Source organism: Adiantum capillus-veneris, chromosome 17, assembly GCF_014529385.1.
Source record: "Adiantum capillus-veneris isolate H3 chromosome 17, ASM1452938v2, whole genome shotgun sequence".
Lineage (NCBI taxonomy): Eukaryota > Viridiplantae > Streptophyta > Polypodiopsida > Polypodiales > Pteridaceae > Adiantum > Adiantum capillus-veneris.
This window is the reverse complement of record NC_140947.1, coordinates 62,161,482-62,181,905: the sequence shown is the minus strand read 5'-3', so window position 1 is coordinate 62,181,905 and position 20,424 is coordinate 62,161,482. Positions and strand designations below refer to the sequence as shown.

General features: G+C 46.7%; 1 protein-coding gene across 1 annotated transcript in view; it reads right to left on the bottom strand.

Annotated features, from left to right (window-relative positions):
* LOC147437361 (uncharacterized) overlaps positions 1 to 20,424 on the bottom strand; it is a 68,865-nt gene that overhangs the window by 36,060 nt on the left and 12,381 nt on the right. Inside the window, exons 3-4 of the mRNA XM_086486909.1 lie at positions 1,510 to 1,591; positions 1,228 to 1,403 (exon numbers count right to left, since the gene is read on the bottom strand). Of these exons, the coding sequence (XP_086343035.1) occupies positions 1,228 to 1,403; positions 1,510 to 1,591 (258 nt within the window). The remainder of the gene's footprint in view (positions 1 to 1,227; positions 1,404 to 1,509; positions 1,592 to 20,424) is intronic.

Sequence of the window (20,424 nt, the reverse complement as noted above, 5' to 3'; positions counted from 1 at the left end):
GTGGAGCTGATTCACACATTCAGAAACAGTATGATTGTATTCAATCAATCCCATGGGCCTGAGAAACGGCACCAGGCTTTCATTCAGTTATGGCAGCCTAAACGATCTTTCACGGTGGGCCATGGCTTTCACTAGCACTAAAGGCCACCTATGTTGCTCTTCCTCCATGTTGTGATTTAGCCATTGTATATCTGTCTTTCACTTTGAGTGCCTCCTTCTCTTTGTACAGTGTACCACCTTGGTAGGGGAGATGCAACCCATTGGGCACTTTAGAAACTAAACAAAAGATCTTTTGTGCAGGAAATAAAAGAAAAAACGGGTACTTTCAGTATTGGGTGGATGTATAGCAAACCCATTGGCCAGTTTAAAAACTTTAAAAAGGATCTTTTTGTTGAAAAAAAAATTGAATACTTTGATGCACCATTGGATGAATGACTAGGATACCCCCAAGTAAAACTCAGTTGATCTAGAACTGGTAATTCTTATGGGTTGCTGGCAGCAAGATTGGTGACTAGAGCATTGCAAAGAAAATACTCCATAAATCTGAACATATTTTACCGCAACATCTGGCCAATTAACACTGTGTCCAACCATCCATTATAGTAACATAAAAAGTCTGCCCATAAAACTTTGATAAAACTAGAGCAACTTAACTCCACGCTTTTTTGAAGCTCTCTCTCTCTTTAATGATTCTCTCCTCCATGTTTTTAGCAAGTCCACCTCCTCTCCCCTCTATTTTGTGCAAAAGCAGGGACAACCAGTCCTTGCCCTGTGACATATGAAAGTAGGGATGCGCTCTCTCTTTCAGACCCACCTCTACAGATAACGGCACCAACCCTCTATCACACTCTGCACAAGTGCTCTCAGCCCCTCCTTGCTCCTGCAGAGCTTCCTCCAGGACAGCTGGAATCACTCTCATTGCCCTTGATGTAGTGTATCTCCATTTCATTGCACAGAAATGCAGTTTTGAGCACTGCCACTTCTGTTGAAATAGCCTGCTGTTTGTCTCTGTTTATATAAAACAGCAAGGAACATACATATAGACAAAACTATTCACAATTCTCTAGGAGAAGAGAAGACAGTGCAGGCCTGCCTACAGCGAAAGTTGTGAGTACCACCAAACATGATCGCTCTAGACACATACACGTGTTCTAATGCAGCCAGTCTTTGAATGTAAGAGGTGTAAAACAAACACAAGTTCCAGATATTTCTAGATCAAAGAGTTACCTCACTCCACCTGTATCACTGCAGGAGCTAAGCAATGACTGATCGCTATGAAGCCATACGGCAGTTCGTATGACACCTGGGGAACCCTCCACCTCTGTAGGAGCTGCATCTGGACGAGCCAAATCAAAGATACGAAGAATCTTTTCTGAGCCTCCAGTAAGTAGGAATGTAGTACTCTGAAAATACCACAATCTAGAGGATATGAATTGATGAGGAGAGTGGCTTTCATATAAATATGTTAATGAACAAAACAATAACAGAAATAATGCATGAATTACACACCTCCGAAAACGAACAAGTCCGAACTATGTGTCTGTGCTCAAAAGAATGGAGTTCGTCGCCAGTTAATGCATCCCAGACTCTCCTGAATTTTTCACAGGTAAAATCAATGTAAGCAACTTACAAACAGGCAGTTAAACAACAAATATTTTTTCCTTAAAGCAGAAAACCTTTGCGGTAAGTGCGCGTCTACGAAGCAATGATTTTTCCCAGCTTTTGGGCAGATATAAAAGGTTCAGACAGATACCAACCAGATCCAAAAAAAACCAATCATTACTAAATTAGTTCAGATGGTACCCAAACAAGGTTCAAACAGGTCCAAACAAGATCGATCAATTTCAGACAATACCAAAACAGCATTTTCAAACGGTATTCTCAAACAAAGTGTTCCTAGATACAAACACTCTGAAAACCCTTAGTCTGACTCAAAATGTAATTGGCTTTCCGTCTTGCTGTAAAGTGATGAGTAGTTGTCAAATGGCAACGTAAGCATCCTTCTAATGTTGCCCTAATCTTGCCATGGAATGCATAATCAATAAGTGGTGTGGTATTGCTAGTTTCTCAATTTGATCATCGCGACTTCCAAAGATTTAACAAAAGTCGAGGGAAATCAAATTTTCTGTACCTCCAGGATCAACAAAAATAAGTGCTTTGGTACCCTGAATTTTACCACGTGGGCTATGTAAGCTCGATTCTTATGACAAGTGTGTGGAAAACATTGCAAATGGAGTTGAGGATTCTTAAGTTGTTTTAGATGCTAAACTATGGCATGAACTTTTGGGGCATCTAAATTTTGTCAGTTTGATGCGTTTGCAAAATTCTGATATGGTTGTGCCAAGCAATGGAAGGGTTTAAATACAAACCGGGGGTCTCCTGCATAGTTACCCGGAACGCGGAACGGGAACAACAACGGGATCCCCGCGGAGCGGGGGAACGGCTAGGGGTCCGGAACGGGAACGTCGCGGAACGGGAGGTATACAAAACACCCAAATAGTGCAATTTTTAGCTCCTTGTGTTTAAATACAAGGAGTATTAGAGTGCTTTGACTCTAATACTCACAAAAAACTCGTTTTGAAGACCATTCAACCTTGCTATGACTAGATGATGTGAGAGAGAGAGAGAGAGAGAGAGAGAGAGATTTGAGAGAGTGGGAGGGAGAGGAAGAGAGCTTGAAGGCTTGAAGCCTTGAGCCTTGAGAGAGTGAGTCTTGAGAGGGAGAGATCTTGAGAGTGAGAGGGAGAGCTTGAGCCTTGAGGATTAGCTTGTGAAGAGAAAGGGGAAGGGGGGTGCATTTTATGAGTCCTTGAGGCCTTGCACACTTTCAAAAGAAGCCCAAACATTTACTTCAATTTTTTCAATTTTTGCCAAATTTGTTTGTAGCCGTTGGCCGTTCCAGGGGCATTCCGGAACAGTCCGGGGGCGTTTCGGAACGTTCCGGAACGGCCGTTCCGGTTTGCATTGGCCACCCGGAATGTCAGACATTCCGGGACGTTCCGGAACGTTCGGGAAGAGAATTGCCCCCCGGAACGCCGGAACGGGGGCTAGGGGGCGTTCCCCAGTAACTATGGTCTCCTGGCATTCCAGATTTGCATGAAGCACTCTGAAAGTGCTACTCCGTGTCTCTCACGTGGATTCTCTCTCTCTCTCTCTCTCTCTCTCTCTCTCTCTCTCTCTCTCTCTCTCTCTCTCTCTCTCGTCAAGACTCACGTGAGGCATGGCGGCTCTTTCAGGAGCACTCTCCCCCCCCCTCCATCTAAATTTTGTTAGTTTGATGCGTTTGCAAAATTCTGATATGGTTGTGCCAAGCAATGGAAGGGTTTAAATACAAACCGGGGGTCTCCTGGCATTCCAGATTTGCATGAAGCACTCTGAAAGTGCTACTCCGTGTCTCTCACGTGGATTCTCTCTCTCTCTCTCTCTCTCTCTCTCTCTCTCTCTCTCTCTCTCTCTCTCTCTCTCGTCAGGACTCACGTGAGGCATGGAGGCTCTTTCAGGAGCACTCTTCCCCCCCCCCCCTCCATCACTTCTACAGAGGACTGGGGCCAATACGCATCATCTCTGTACACAGTTCCTGAGCAGCCCCCCATTCCCGACCCTCCCGATCCATGCCCACACACATGTGCTTTTTTCACCGCGGAGATGGTGAGGAAGGCCATTGACAGGATGAGGACTGGGAGAGCATACGATCATGATGGTTTAGTGGCAGAGCATTTCACACATGCCAGAGATCTACTAGCAGAGCTTCTAGCAGTGATGTTTAACTGTGCCATGTGTGAGGGCTTGCCTGATACTTGGAGCCTATCTACTATTGTACCTATCTTAAAGTCGGGAGACCCTATGGAGCCTGGGAATTATCGCACTATCATGATTGGACACACATTGGCACGGTTGTACGCATTTATTCTTGAACAGCAGCTGAGTAGATGGGCAGAGAGGGAGGGGATACGCGCAGACGGGCAGGCAAGGCTCAGGAGGGGTTTTTCTACTCTTGACCATATCTTGACACTCAGAGCCATCATTGAGGAGGGTAGATCGCGTGGGAGACGGATCTATTGTAGCTTTGTGGATTTCCGCAAAGCATTTGACACAGTGCCTAGAGCTAGATTGATGCGCAGATTACAACAGATGGGAGTACCCACAGAGCTCATTTGGGGGGTCATGGCATTATACAGGTCAATAGTGAGGCAGGTACGCACCTCAGAGGGTCTATCCACACCGATTCACTCCACTATTGGGGTGAAGCACGGCTGCCCGCTCTCTCCTACTCTATTTGGTATGTATGTGGATGAGGTTTCTGACTACATTGAGAGAGATGGTGATAAAGGTGCACAGCTGGCAGGGACATGGATTCCATTATTGTTATATGCTGATGATATTGTGTTGATCTCCGACTCTCCAGAAGGGATGCAACGTCATTTGGATGCTTTGAATAGGTTTGCTCAGGAAAGTGGTTTGTCCGTCAACCTTGGTAAAACCAAGGTCATGGTATTTAATACAACCCCACAATGGATCAGGAGGTCAGCACCAGCATTCACATACGGCCAGGAGACTGTGGAGTATACAGATGCGTACACTTACTGTCACCAGGAGGTGTATTTTTCTTGTTACCTTCCGTAAATAAGTATTAGATATATTTATTTTATTTTTACTTGTTTGTCCCAAAACCCTTGAAAAGGTGCAAGTGGACATTGCATGGCCAGTGTGAAACGGCTGCAGCCAAATGGGTTTCTCACATCGGGGATCTAGGTCGGTTAGACAGAGACTGCCCGGGCCAGTTAGCACTGAATTCTGATGAGTATGGAAGCTCGTGTGCACCAAACTAGAATTTGGGCCACTCGTCAAGTCACTGCAAGTTTATAAGTTGAAAGGGGCCAGTAAATTAACCCACATTGTAGATGTTGGTCAAATGGTAGTCTTCAATGATGGTCAGGAGACCGATAGGGACGCCATGGAAGCATCTCCTAAAATTTAGGGAACTGCTATTTTTGACCGGAAAATGTGTTCGCGTCATTAGCTCTGGATTGACAAGGGGAACATTTTATTGCTCTGCTGCCAAGTCAACTGACGCACCAGTTGAGATATTTTTAGCAGGGAAAGCCCAAACTCGGAAACTGGCCGACGTGTCAGCCTGTGAGCGATTCTGCCACTCTGGGAGGCAAAAACGAGTTGCATATCAACAAAGGGGGCGCCATTTTAAGCCTCGGGTGGATTGTAGCAGGTAAAGAAGTTATGGAATGCTTACCTTGCCCTCTATGCACAGTATGGTGACGGGAGTGATGCCCCACACGCTACATACTGCTCTCTTTCTCCCCTACGTACAGTATGCTATGCCCCACTAGTGGGCTTCTCATTTGACCTATGTACAGTTCTCGGGGTTTATGCGCGTTTGCCAAGGCAAGAGCCTTCTGAACAGGAACCAGATTAGCTAATTGCTAATCCCCCACAGGTACGCACAGTTCCATCACGAAAGATTACGAGTTTGGAGAGTTTTCTCGCGTGAAAACTTGTCCAATTCACAGGGGAACTGTCCCATTGTGTGCGGGAGCCCTTGGGACACGCGTAGGCGTGTTCGCTCCGCTAAAAACAATCGGAAACAGGGAATTACAGCCTGCTGTGTTTTTCTGCAGTTTTAGGGTTTCGCACCTAAACTGCAAGGGAACATCGGGGGAGCCTCGTGAGAGCCTTGGGATGCGTGTACAGGCTTTTGGGCTCCCGGCAGTGAAAAACAGAGAATTACATCCCGCTGAATTTCGAAAGCTTCCAGATATCGAGGGAATCCGTCCTAGACAGGAGTTTTTGACCTACAGGGGTTTTTGCGCCGTTATGCTGTCGAAATCCGGTCGAAAACCTGCGTTTGCAGCCCTCGCCAGGTTTGGACAGCTTTGTGAAAGCTTGTGCTAAGTGGTCGGATCGTCTACCTTAATTTGAATAAAGAAATACAGAAAGGGGCGCCAGTCTTTGGGGCCTACAGGGCGTCGGTCTCGTGCGCGCAGTGACATTCTAGTCGCTGGACGCAACTGTGTTCTCTTCCCTTCTCAGTGCTCTGTGTAAAGTTAACAGGTAATTGAAATAGTACCGCCCTCTACGTTGTATAAGCCGGTTATATGGTTCCATCGACAGGATAGTCACTTTTTCTTCAGAAACTGCAGCGTGGATTGTTGTGGGTGAAAGCAACACAGAGCTTGTCGATATGGCAGAGAAGAGAGACCAAGTACCTGAAGAGGGATCTTCCTCACATGGCACAGAGAAAATTCCTTCAACTCTTCAAGAACAGGACAGGTTGTTTAGAACTCAAATGCGTTGTCGCATGGACATATTTCAGCAGTTGGCTAACAACCCAAGGATGCAGGAATTCTTACAGGCTCCGACACAAGGTTTTCAGCCTCCTACACAGGGCATGACTAAGCCGTTGCAGGAAAAGGAGATTTCCAATGCGCAGAGGACTCATGATGCTCGAGGGAAAGCCCATGTGGTTGAGCAACTAGCGGTGTCCAATGATCCAAAGCAACTTGCTTTAACTGGACAGGAACCGTTTGTGAATGGTCAAGGGAGCAATGAACAGGCTATGCGTCAGACCCTTCCATTACCTAATACTAATCCTGGTTATTTTGGAGGTGGTTCAGTGTTTCAAGCTATGGCTGGACCTTCCACAGGTTATATGCCAGGGAATGTGTTCGGGACAATGCAAACAGGCATGGGTAACCCTATGTACGCGAACATGGGTGTCCAACCTGGTTTTCAGGGTGCCTATGGCCAGTTTCGAGTGCCTAGAACACAATTTGGTATGGTTGGTTTTTCGCAGCCATACGTACAAAATGCATATATGACAGGGAAAACAGTTGATGCGAGTGTTGGAATGAACACTCATGGAGCACCACTGCTACAGGCACCTGTTTATGATAATGTGGCTCCTTTGAGTCAGCCTAAGGATTACAAGGAAGGTGGGCAAGGAGTGAAGTTTGAAACTTTCAGAGGAATTGAGGACCAATTAAAGGCTTTGACCTTTATACAGCAGTTCGATGCAGCTTATGCTGGAGGCAACTTCACGGAATCTTCAAAGATACGCAAGGCTGCCACTTTCTTGAAAGGGAATGCGCTTCAATGGTGGACCGCATTGTTGAACCAAGGTCAAGCCCCAACAACGTGGGTCCAATTCAAACAGCTTTTTGCGCCTGCATGGTTGACAAACACTTTTGAAGTGGATGTGATGACAGAATGGCACGAGTTGAATACTAAACAGTGTGCGAATTTGGAAGAGTACAATAAACAGTTTTGGGCCGCACTGTTGCCAGTCACCTCTTACAGGTTTGTGCCATTGTCAGAACAGATTGAGAAGTACTGTTGCGGATTGCCCAAGAAAATCAGGGACTACTGCACAAAGACTACTGTCATGAATATGTTTCAATTGATAGAGAATGCAAGAGTGGCCAGCAATCTGTCGAAGGGAGATTCCAATGGATTCAATAGCCACAAGAAAGGGGCCCATGGCAAAGAGTTTTCAGCCAAGGGCAATGTTGCAGCAAAGCCTTCTGAGTCTCCTGCAAAGAAGCCCTCCACTCAAGAAGCTGATACGTCCAAGAAGCAGTCTAAATCTTCTTCGGGACGAGCACAAGGACAAAAGAGGCATTTTTCTGGTAAAACATTTTTCTCTTAGGGAGGCCAAGAAATGCTACATTTGTGAACAAGAAGGACACTTTGCAAATGAGTGCCCACAGAAGAATTCACAGGATAAGGATGACAAGTCAGACCATAAAGGGAAGAAGCCAAAGCCAGGTGCAGGACTTGTTCCAGATTTGGTTTGAGATCAACCAAACACAGATGCCACGGAGCTGTGCAGAGCTTGGGGCAAAGTTAGAGACAAGACAGTGCTGGTTTTCTTTGATCCAGGAGCCCGTGCAAATTTCATATCACCAGAATTGGCATCAAAGTTGGGCATTCGTGCAGAGGAGATGGGTACGACAGGCGAAGCAGGTTTGGCATGCCCAGGACATTCAGAGCCTGTTACTCCCATTCTGGGAAAGCTTCGTCTGCACATTCAGAGCTATGTGGATGCGGAAGAATTTCATATTATGCCGCTTGAGGGCTATGATGTGTTATTGGGTATCCCATGGTGTTACAGGTTGCATGCTATGGTGGATACTTACAACAAAAAGATTACCCTTGTACATAGAGGAAAGACTCATGTCCTTGATGTAAAGCTTAAAGGCGAGTCTGTTCCAGTTGTTTCTGCTTCTGCTATTTCATCTGTAATAAAGAACCATCTTTCTGCGTACTTGATCTTTGCAAAAGAAGTACCTCAAGTTGTATCTAATTTGTCTACCTTAGATAAAGACAGGTCAACTTTTTTGAGTGGTTTCAGTGATTGTTTTTCGGACTCTTTGCCAGGGGAGTTACCTCCTGAGAGACCTGAGGATCATACTATAGATCTTGTGCCAGGTTCTAGTCCACCGAATAGACCACCATAAAGGGTTAGTGCAGCCCAGCAGAAAGAGATTATGGGTCAGGTCAACGAGCTTTTAGAGAAGGGGCTGATTCAGCCCAGTTCATCCCCTTTTTGTTCGCCTGTACTCTTAATACCGAAGAAGGATGGTTCATGGCGCATGTGCATTGACTATCGCGCCTTGAATAAGAATACTATCAAGAACAGGTTCCCCATACCAAGGATAGATGACATTCTTGATCGGCTTGAGGGAGCGTCATTGTTTACAAGAATAGACCTAAAGAGCGGGTATCATCAGATACGCATTAGACCAGAAGATGTCCATAAGACTGCGTTCAGGAAAACATTTGGTCTCTATGAGTTTCTTGTCATGCCATTTGGTCTCACAAATGCTCCTGCCACATTTAATAAATTGATGGACAGAATTTTTAGACCACATAGAAACTTCGTGGGTACCTTCTTTGATGACATGATTGTCTACTCAAAGTCTGAAGAGGAGCATAGGGATCACTTGACTACAGTTTTCAATGAGTTACGTAAGAACAGGCTACTCATTAATGTGAAGAAGAGTGAATTCTTTTTGCAAGAGATTCACTTCCTTGGGCACATTGTTTGAAAGGATGGGGTACGCATGGATCCCGCTAAAGTGGAAGCAATTAGGTCATGGCCAGACTTGAAGTCCGTACATGACATTCGAAGCTTCCTAGGCTTATGTTCCTATTACAGGAGGTTCATCCGAAATTTTGTTGAGATTGCTTCTCCACTCCATGCACTGCAAGGAAAAGGAGTTACTTTCAAGTGGACAGCCAAGGAAATTTTAGCGTTCAAACACTTGAAAGAGAAGCTGACTTCAAATCCGGTAATTATTTTGCCAGATCTTTCAAAACCTTTTGTGGTTCAATGTGATGCGTGTGGCCATAGTCTTGGTGCAGTTCTAATGCAGAATGGCCGAGTAGTCGCATCTGAAAGCAGAATTCTTTTGAAGACTGAAAGGAACTTGCAAGTCTATGAGAAAGAATTGCTGGCAGTAATTCATGCTCTCACTAGTTGGAAACACTATTTGCTAGGGGCTGATTTTGTTGTCCAAACGGATCATCAAACCTTGCGATATTTTCTTACACAGACAAAGTTGTCTGAGAAGCACATGCGATGGGCAAACATCTTGTCAATGTTACATTTTCAGATTGTGCATGTGCAAGGGAAAAAGAACGTGGTGGTTGATGCGTTGTCACGAAAGCCCCAAATTTCAGCAGTGTCAATTCCGTACCATTGTGAACTAGACGAAATGAAGACACGATATGCTAAAGATTCAGATTTTGCAAGGATCTATGACCAGCTTGTTGATGGGCAACATCATGAGCACTATATGCTTAAGAATGACTTTCTCATGATGCATGGAAAGTTATGCGTTACTAAACAGTTACCGCCAAAGATTTTGATGGAAAGTAATGCTCCACCTTATGCTGGGCATTGTGGAATTGATGCGACAATGAAAGGGGTTGAGGCATTCTACTATTGGCCAGCTTTGCGTCAAGATGTTGACACATTTGTAAGATCACGCTTAGTATGCCAAAAAGTCAAATTTGACAGACAAAAGCAACCGGGATTGTTGCAGCCATTGCCGATCCCTAATAGGCCATGGGAAAGTATAGCAATGGACTTTATCTTTGATCTTCCAAGGAGGCAAACAGGAAATGATGGGATTTGGACTATCATTTGTAGGTTCAATAAGCAGGCCCATTTCATTCCTATTAGGAAGAAGATAAAGCCAGAACACATGGTCAAGATATTCATGAGCAATATCTTTAAATATCATGGGATGCCTCAGTCAATTGCCAGTGACAGGGATCCACGTATGACGAGTCTTTTCTGGAAGGCATTGTTTGAGAACATGGGCACTACGCTCAAGTTCTCTTCTTCGTTTCATCCGCAAATTGATGGACAGTCAGAAGAGGCAAATTCTACTGTTTTGGACCTGCTCAAATGTTATGTGTCAAAGCACAAGGCAGCTTGGAAACACCATCTCCCATTGGTTGAATATGCTTACAATAACACTGTGCATACATCAACAGGTAAGGCACCATTTGAGATAGTGGAAGGAGGAAAGAAAGTCCCACCCATTTTGCACACTAAGGACAAGATATTTGAGGCAGACAAGTATGTGCAAGATATGGATGAAACATACAGGAAGATAAAGATTGCTCTTGAGAAGACTCAGGCTAAGCAAAAGAAAGCTGCTGATCGTCACCGTCGTGAACTTGTATTTTCACTTGGTGATTGGGTACTTTTGCGCTTTGAAAAGGCCAGGTTAAGGAAAAGGAAAGGCAAGGAACGCTTGTTTCCTAAGCTCAGTATGCGATATTATGGTCCTTTTCAGATTTCAGAAAAGATCGACGATGTAGCTTACAGGTTAAAGCTACCAGAAGGCTGGAAAATACATAATGCTTTTCATGTCAGCCTTCTAAGGCCCTTTGTTGGTGATGTGCCAGAGAATATGCTTGATGAGGAACAACCCGAAGTGGAAGAATTGGATGAAATCCTTGTTCCTGAACAGATATTGGCACATAAAGAAAGAAAGGTTAGAGGAAAAGTTGCAAGACGCTATTTGGTGAAGTTCAAGAACTATCCATCATTAGATGCCAAATGGATGGAAGAGTCTGAATTGCTTGATTCACCTCAGCTATTGCAATTGTATCTTGAAGCCTTTCAAATGGAACCCACAGTGACTTGATGCAACCTTTTTGGAGCAAGGCAAGAGCATGGTTCATGATGCTCAAGAGAGTAGTTAAGCAATTGTACCTACTCTTTCCATACAAAATTTAGCTAGAGAAGTTTGTGCTCAAGAGTACACTAGAAGACTTCTATGCTTGATATATGTGTTGTAGCCAGGTTGGTGGGATTGTTTAATCGTCCAACGCTACATTTCCGGAAGCATGTATATCTTGGATTCCCATCATAGAATATATGTGTTATCAGGAGATACCTGCATGTATTATTGGCATGCAAGCGAGGTCGCTTGCAGTATTTCAAGGGTGGGGTGTGTCACCAGGAGGTGTATTTTTCCTGTTGCCTTCCGTAAATAAGTATTAGATATATTTATTTTATTTTTACTTGTTTGTCCCAAAACCCTTGAAAAGGTGCAAGTGGACATTGCATGGCCAGTGTGAAACGGCTGCAGCCAAATGGGTTTCTCACATCGGGGATCTAGGTCGGTCAGACAGAGACTGCCCGGGCCAGTTAGCACTGAATTCTGATGAGTATGGAAGCTCGTGTGCACCAAACTAGAATTTGGGCCACTCGTCAAGTCACTGCAAGTTTATAAGTTGAAAGGGGCCAGTAAATTAACCCACATTGTAGATGTTGGTCAAACGGTAGTCTTCAATGATGGTCAGGAGACCGATAGGGACGCCATGGAAGCATCTCCTAAAATTTAGGGAACTGCTATTTTTGACCGGAAAATGTGTTCGCGTCATTAGCTCTGGATTGACAAGGGGAACATTTTATTGCTCTGCTGCCAAGTCAACTGACGCACCAGTTGAGATATTTTTAGCAGGGAAAGCCCAAACTCGGAAACTGGCCGACGTGTCAGCCTGTGAGCGATTCTGCCACTCTGGGAGGCAAAAACGAGTTGCATATCAACAAAGGGGGCGCCATTTTAAGCCTCGGGTGGATTGTAGCAGGTAAAGAAGTTATGGAATGCTTACCTTGCCCTCTATGCACAGTATGGTGACGGGAGTGATGCCCCACACGCTACATACTGCTCTCTTTCTCCCCTACGTACAGTATGCTATGCCCCACTAGTGGGCTTCTCATTTGACCTATGTACAGTTCTCGGGGTTTATGCGCGTTTGCCAAGGCAAGAGCCTTCTGAACAGGAACCAGATTAGCTAATTGCTAATCCCCCACAGGTACGCACAGTTCCATCACGAAAGATTACGAGTTTGGAGAGTTTTCTCGCGTGAAAACTTGTCCAATTCACAGGGGAACTGTCCCATTGTGTGCGGGAGCCCTTGGGACACGCGTAGGCGTGTTCGCTCCGCTAAAAACAATCGGAAACAGGGAATTACAGCCTGCTGTGTTTTTCTGCAGTTTTAGGGTTTCGCACCTAAACTGCAAGGGAACATCGGGGGAGCCTCGTGAGAGCCTTGGGATGCGTGTACAGGCTTTTGGGCTCCCGGCAGTGAAAAACAGAGAATTACATCCCGCTGAATTTCGAAAGCTTCCAGATATCGAGGGAATCCGTCCTAGACAGGAGTTTTTGACCTACAGGGGTTTTTGCGCCGTTATGCTGTCGAAATCCGGTCGAAAACCTGCGTTTGCAGCCCTCGCCAGGTTTGGACAGCTTTGTGAAAGCTTGTGCTAAGTGGTCGGATCGTCTACCTTAATTTGAATAAAGAAATACAGAAAGGGGCGCCAGTCTTTGGGGCCTACAGGGCGTCGGTCTCGTGTGCGCAGTGACATTCTAGTCGCTGGACGCAACTGTGTTCTCTTCCCTTCTCAGTGCTCTGTGTAAAGTTAACAGGTAATTGAAATAGTACCGCCCTCTACGTTGTATAGGCCGGTTATACTTACCTCGGAGTGGTGAGGGCAGCAGAGACTAGACTGACCAGAGCCCATGCAGCATTGGGTAGATTGGCAAGGATGTGTTCACAGGTTCAGTTTCAGGAGCCTAGGACAAGCTCTGGCTCTTTGACACTCTGGTGGCTTCTGCATTGCTTTATGGAGTTGAGATCTGGGGACCTTCATTAGATCATCACGGGAGGACAGGCCGCAGTGATGGATGGGGGGACATGGAGAAGCCTCTGGTCTCTATGATCTTGCGGCTCATTAGAGCCAAGGCCTCAGTACCACGTGCTATTGTTGGAGCAACGCTAGCTGCCCCCCCACTAGTGGTTGAGGCGCTCACCAGATCGGTCTCCTTCATACACCGCATGTGGGAACTTCCCAGAGACAGATATGCCCGCCTTGCACTTGAGTCCTCTCGACAATTAGCCATGCAGGGAGATACAGCATGCTGGTATGGGGAGATGACATCATGGTTTCAGGCGCATGGGTTCAGCATAGACAGATTGCCTCCCTTCCAGTACTCACTGGATGCACCCTCTCTGACTCTTGCACAGTTCTAGACCACCAGGCTCATCCGCCAGGACATGATTCAGCTAGACACCATGAGGACATGGATACAGCCAGCACAAGAGCTGGGCACCAAGATGGCTTTCTACACAGAGCATCTCATCCAGCTTACGGTTGATGGTTTTGTGACGAGGCCCAGATACATGGACACCCACTTGTCTCATGGGATACGATGTGCTATCGGCCAGATACGTACATCTTCACACCAGCTGCGGATCGAGACTGGGAGATACAGCGGAGTACCAGCAGAGGCCAGGACATGCCCCCTGTGTGACATCGAGCCTGAGACAGAGTTGCACTACACATGCCACTGCCCCGTCTACTACGAGATACGAGGCCACTACCATTGCTTGTTCAGAGAGGGCTTTGGACCATTCTCCAAAGTCATGCAATACGAGGATCAGAGATGCTTGGGTTTGTTTTTGCTTGAGCTACGCAGACACAGAGAGAGCCTGATGAGAGGAGAGGCTAGCCAGTCCCAGAGACAGATCACAGATTTCTTTAGAGCTGCCACTGGACACCCGGAGGAGTTACTACCACAACAGAGCTCGTCGTTTCACACCAGAGGCACACTGATCGACCGAGCGACTGAGCTGGGAAGATCCAGACGCCCACGACTACGGAGGACTACACAGCATCGGCGGAGGCTGCATCAAAGGATTCGGATCACTTTGGCTCGACATGCACGACGCCCGGTCAGACTACTGACCATGGAGGAGATTGATGAGATCCGCCAGCGAGACCGATGCTGGATCTCTTGTGATCTAGCTACCCCAGCTAGCTGCTGTTCACACCTAGTAGTTTAGGATTCCATAGTATTTTATTGTGACATTTGTCATTGTTGTCATCTTGTTACTCTGACTCTGACTTTGTATCAGATCCACCACATTGTAACTTTCTGGTCTCATAGGTCACTTTTTGGCCTTTTGAAGACGTTAATATAACATTTCAGTTCATTTCATCTCTCTCTCTCTCTCTCTCTCTCTCTCTCTCTCTCTCTCTCTCTCTCTCTCTCTCTCTCTCTCTCTCTCTCTCTCTACCACGTGCCATTGTCCGAGCAGAGCTAGCTGCCCCCCCACTAGTAGTTGAGGCGTTCCCCAGATCTGTTTCCTTCCTACACCGCTTGTGGGAACTTCCCAAAGACAGATACGCCCACCTTGCACTTAACTCCTCTCAACAGTTAGCCAGGCAGGGAGACACAGCATATTGGTATGGGGAGATGACGTCATGGTTCCAGGCACATGGATTCAGTATAGACAGATTGCCCCCCTTCCAGTACTCACTGGATGCACCCTCTCTGACTCTTGCACAGTCCGAGATCACCAGGCTCATCTGCCACGACTTGACTCAGCTAGACACCAAGAGGACATGGATACAGCCAGCACAGGAGCTAGGCACGAAGATGGCTTTCTACAGAGAGCATCTTCTCCAGCTTATGGCAGACGGTTTTGTGACGGGATACGGTGTGCCATTGGCCAGATACGCACATCCTCACACCAGCTGCGGATCGAGACCGGGAGATACAGCGTAAGTGCCAGCAGAGGACAAAACATGCACCCTGTGTGACATTGAGCCTGAGACAGAGTTACACTACACATGCCACTGCCCCGTCTACTACGAGATACGAGGCCGCTTCCACTACTTGTTCAAAGAGGGCTTTGGACCACTCTTCCAGAGTCATGAGGTACGAGGATCAGAGATGCCTGGGTTTGTTCTTGCTCGAGTTGCGCAGACACACAGAGAGCCTAATGAGAGGAGCGGTTAGCCAGTCTCAGAGACACATCACAGACTTCTTTAGAGCAGACACTGGACACCCAAAGGAGCTACTACCACAACAAATCTTGTCGCCTCACACCAGAGGCACATTGATCAATCGAGCGACTGAGCTGGGGAGATCCAAACGCCCACGACTGCGGAGGACTACACAGCATCGACGGAGGCTACATCAGAGGATTCGGATCACTTTGGCCCGCGATGCACGACGCCCGGTCAGACTACTATCCATGGAGGAAATTGATGAGATTCGCCAGCGACCGATGCTGGATTTCTTGTGACTTATGATTTAGCTATCCCAGCTAGCTGCTTAGTTCACACCTACCAGTTTAGGATCCCATAGTACTTTTATTTTATCATTTTGTCATTTCATTTTGTTACTCTGACTTTGTATCAGATTCACCACATTGTAACGCTTTGGTCTCATATGTCATTTTGGCCTTTTGTAGACATTAATATAACATTTCATCTCTCTCTCTCTCTCTCTCTCTCTCTCTCTCTCTCTCTCTCTCTCTCTCTCTCTCTCTCTCTCTCTCTCTCTCTCTCAATTGACGTGCGCGTGAAAGACAGCAACTGATGCGTCTTTTGGGGAATCTCTCACGCATGAAGGAGCAGCAACTGAAGTGGACACATTGTAGCTGTTGTGCACAGATAACCAGGCATGAGCAGGAGCAAGCCAGGTTTTTTCAGTCTGCGCGAACTGAACCAAGGGCAGACAGGTATTTTGGGGCGGTGCACAAGCCAGCAGAACGCGGGCAGGCAGCAGAAGGGGCGCACAAGAGGGCACAGAGGGCTGCAGGACATAAGGGTGGAGCAGACCCCTCGCACAAGGCAGCAAATCGTGTAGGGGCTGCCGAGCACGAAGGGCAGCAGACGCGCAAGGCTGTGGAGACGTAGAGGGAGCAAGTGCAAGTTTTTGGGTAGCAGCAAGCAGGGTTGCGCCCCCTGCTTTACAGGGTGTTCACGTGCGCAAGTCGCGGGCTAGTCCCACAGAGGGGGCTTATCGGAGCCGCGTGTATTTTGTTTCCATTTAGGTGCAGAATCAACAGCAGACCCCGTTGGCGCTGCGTCTCTTGTCTCGGGCAGAAGTATATGCGTTGCGCCCTGTGGGGTTGTGCAGGACAACGGGCGCAATGCCCTTCATCTTATTTTGCTCTTTTTTTTTGCTCTATTGCTAATGCCCGCAGTGGGCTGAGGTTGTGAATATACCCACATCGGGTTGTGGATGCTCACTTGCTGCCTGGTTATTGCTGAGCCAGAGCGTCTTTTGCGGTTTTTTGCGGCGACTAGGCATGAGGAAACAAAACGATAAGCTTGACCCTTTAGAGGATGCAGTTCAAAAGTACAAAGAAGAAATGACCGAAACAATTAACAAGATCAACCGCAACTTATTGGGCACAATAAAAATGCTCGACGAACACGTGTTGGCCCAAGAAAGCAAGATAGCTACACGGGGAGATCCTGTGACGGCCCAAGACGAAGAGATTGCGTCACTCAAGAGGGAGCTCGCAGAGGCACGATCACGAAATACACTTGAAGAGGGAGAATTGGAACCTTCAGTAATAGGAGAGCTAAACACGATCAAAGAGCAAGTGCAAGCCATCAAAGAGGGGGAAGAGCAGCACAATGAAATGACGACCTCTTGGGTGGACATTATCACAAAGATTCAACAGAAGGCAGATGAGGCCGAGAAGTGGATTGAGGTTGCCAAGAAAGGGAAAAGCAAGGAAACAACTACGTCCACACCCACCATCATTAACCTGACACTTGAAGAGGAGCAAAGAAGGCGTGTGCGCTCTCTACATGTGAGGATCTGTGGTCTTAAAGACAAAGATAATGTGGATAAAGAGGTAAAAGAACTCATGGCTTTGATGGGGGTTCATGAGCTATCGCACTCAAGAGCTTGGGGAGTGAACAACAAGAAAAATGGGAGCAAGGGGGAACCTCGAAAGAAAGGAGAGGGGGAAGAGCAGCACAATGAAATGACGACCTCTTGGGTGGACATTATCACAAAGATTCAACAGAAGGCAGATGAGGCCGAGAAGTGGATTGAGGTTGCCAAGAAAGGGAAAAGCAAGGAAACAACTACGTCCACACCCACCATCATTAACCTGACACTTGAAGAGGAGCAAAGAAGGCGTGTGCGCTCTCTACATGTGAGGATCTGCGGTCTTAAAGACAAAGATAATGTGGATAAAGAGGTAAAAGAACTCATGGCTTTGATGGGGGTTCATGAGCTATCGCACTCAAGAGCTTGGGGAGTGAACAACAAGAAAAATGGGAGCAAGGGGGAACCTCGAAAGAAAGGGCACTCATCCTTCGTTTTCCCTCCATGGAAGCAAAGGAGGACTTTTTGAAGAAGAGACCAACTCTTAAGAAAACGGGCATCTTCCTCGGGGATGACCTTACCTCTCACAGATAGCTCATATGTAGGAGGTAATGCCAAAGATCAGAGCGGCAAGGGAAAAAGGTAAAATTGCTTTCTATCGAGATGAAAGAGTGGTGATATTGGAGCCACGCTCCACATGACGGTGTGAGACCCATGGGACCACACTCAAAGTTGCTACCTGGAATTGTAATGGATCTATGCGTCTAGATGTGGATGCTTTTGAGGAAAGTTTTAGTGGGAGAGTGTCACCAAGAGGTGTATTTTTCCTATTGCCTTTCGTACATAAGTACTAAATATTTTTATTTATTTTATTTTTACTTGTTTTCCCCGGAACCCTTGAAACGGTGCAAGTGGACATTGCATGGCCAGTGTGAAACGACTGCGGCCGAATAGGTTTCTCACAGCGGGAGTCTGGGCCGGTCAGTCTGGCACTGGTCGGGCCAGTTAGCACTGAATTCTGATGAGTATGGAAGCCTGTGTGCGCCAAATGAAGTCTGGGCCACTCGAAAAGTCACTTATAACTTTATCAGTCAGTGGGAACTAGAGAACTAACTCAAAAAGGGGAAAACTGGACACATGGCGGCTCCAGGCAGTTTTGCCACTTCCAGCATGAAGAGGCGACGCCCAATTTGAGAGAGGAGGCTGATTTTTTAACATAAGTGACCTACAATGTATGTGTGAATAGTGGGTGCAACTCTACAGCTTTAATGGAAAGCTTGCCTTCTCCTCTGTCTCATGTAGCACGATGATTTGCTCTCGTGCATCTCTCTCTCCCCTTTGGCACATATGGTAATGCCCCACTAGTTGGGCTACTCAGTTGAACATGTACAATTCTGGGGGTTTATGCGCGTTTGCCAAGGCAAGAGCCTTCTGAACAGGAACCGGATTAGCTAATTGCTAATCCCCCACAGGTACGCACAGTTCCATCACGAAAGATTGCGAGTTTGGAGAGTTTTCTCGCGTGAAAACTCGTCCAATTCACAGGGGAACTGTCCCATTGCGTGCGGGAGCCCTTGGGACACGCGTAGGCGTGTTCGCTCCGCTAAAAACGATCCGAAACAGCGAATTACAGCCTGCTGTGTTTTTCTGCAGGTTTAGGGTTTCGCACCTAAACTGCAAGGGAACACCGGGGGAGCCTCGTGAGAGCCTTGGGATGCGTGTACAGGCTTTTGGGCACCCGGCAGTGAAAAACAGGGAATTACAGCCCGCTGAAATTCTGTGACAGCTCACCAGAAAGCTTCCAGATAGCGAGGGAATCCGTCCTAGACAGGTGCTTTTGACCTACACGGGTTTTTGCGCTGTTATGCTGCCAAAATCAGGTCGAAAACCTACGTTTTCAGCCCTCGCCAAGTTTGGACAGCTTTGTGAAAGCTTGTGCGAAGTGGTCGGATCGTCTACCTTAATTTGAATAAAGAAATACCGAAAGGGGCGCCAGTCTTTGGGGCCTATAGGGTGTCGGTCTCGTGTGCGCAGTGACATTCTAGTCGCTGGATGCAACTGTGTTCTCTTCCCTTCTTACTGCTCTATGTAAAGTTAACAGGTAATTGAAATAGTACTGCCCTCTACGTTGTAGAGGCCGGTTATATGGTTCCATCGACGGGATAGTCACTTTTTCTTCAAAAAGTGCAGCGTGGATTGTTGTGGGTGAAAGCAACACAGAGCTTGCTGATATGGCAGAGAAGAGAGACCAAGTACCTGAAGAGGGATCTTCCTCACATGGCACCCAGAAAGTTCCTTCAACTCTTCAAGAAGAGGACAGGTGGTTTAGAACTCAACTACGTTGCTGCATGGACATGTTTCAGCAGTTGGCTAACAACCCAAGGATGCAGGAGTTCTTACAGGCTCCGACACAGGGTTTTCAGCCTCCTACACAGGTCACGACTGAGCCGGTGCAGGAAAAGGAGATTTCCAATGCGCAGAGGACTCATGATGCTCGAGGGAAAGCCCATGTGGTTGAGCAACTAGCGGTGTCCAATGATCCAAAGCAACTTGCTTTAGCTGGACAGGAACCGTTTGTGAATGGTCAAGGGAGTAATGAACACGGTATGCGTCAGACACTTCCATTACCAAATACTTATCCTGGTTATTTTGGAGGTGGTTCAGTGTTTCAAGCTATGGTTGGACCTTCCACAAGTTATATGCCAGGGAATGTGTTTGGGACAATGCAAACAGGCATGGGTAACCCTATGTACACGAACATGGGTGTCCAACTAGGTTTTCAGGGTGTCTATGGCCAGTTTCGACTGCCTGGAACACAATTTGGTATGGCTGGTTTTTCGCAGCCATACGTACAAAATGCAGATATGACAAGTAAAACAGTTGATGCGAGTGTTGGAATGAACAATCAAGGAGCACCACTGTTACAAGCACCTGTTTATGATAATGTGGCTCCTTTGAGTCAGCTTAAGGATTACAAGGAAGGTAGGCAGGGAGTGAAGTTTGAAACTTTCAGAGGAACTGAGGATCAATTGAAGGCTTTGACCTTCATACAGCAGTTCGATGCAGCTTATGCTGGAGGAAACTTCACGGAACCTGTTACTGGGTATCCCATGGTGTTACAGGTTGCATGCTATGGTGGATACTTACAACAAAAAGATTACCCTTGTACATAGAGGAAAGACTCATGTCCTTGATGTAAAGCTTAAAGGCGAGTCTGTTCCAGTTGTTTCTGCTTCTGCTATTT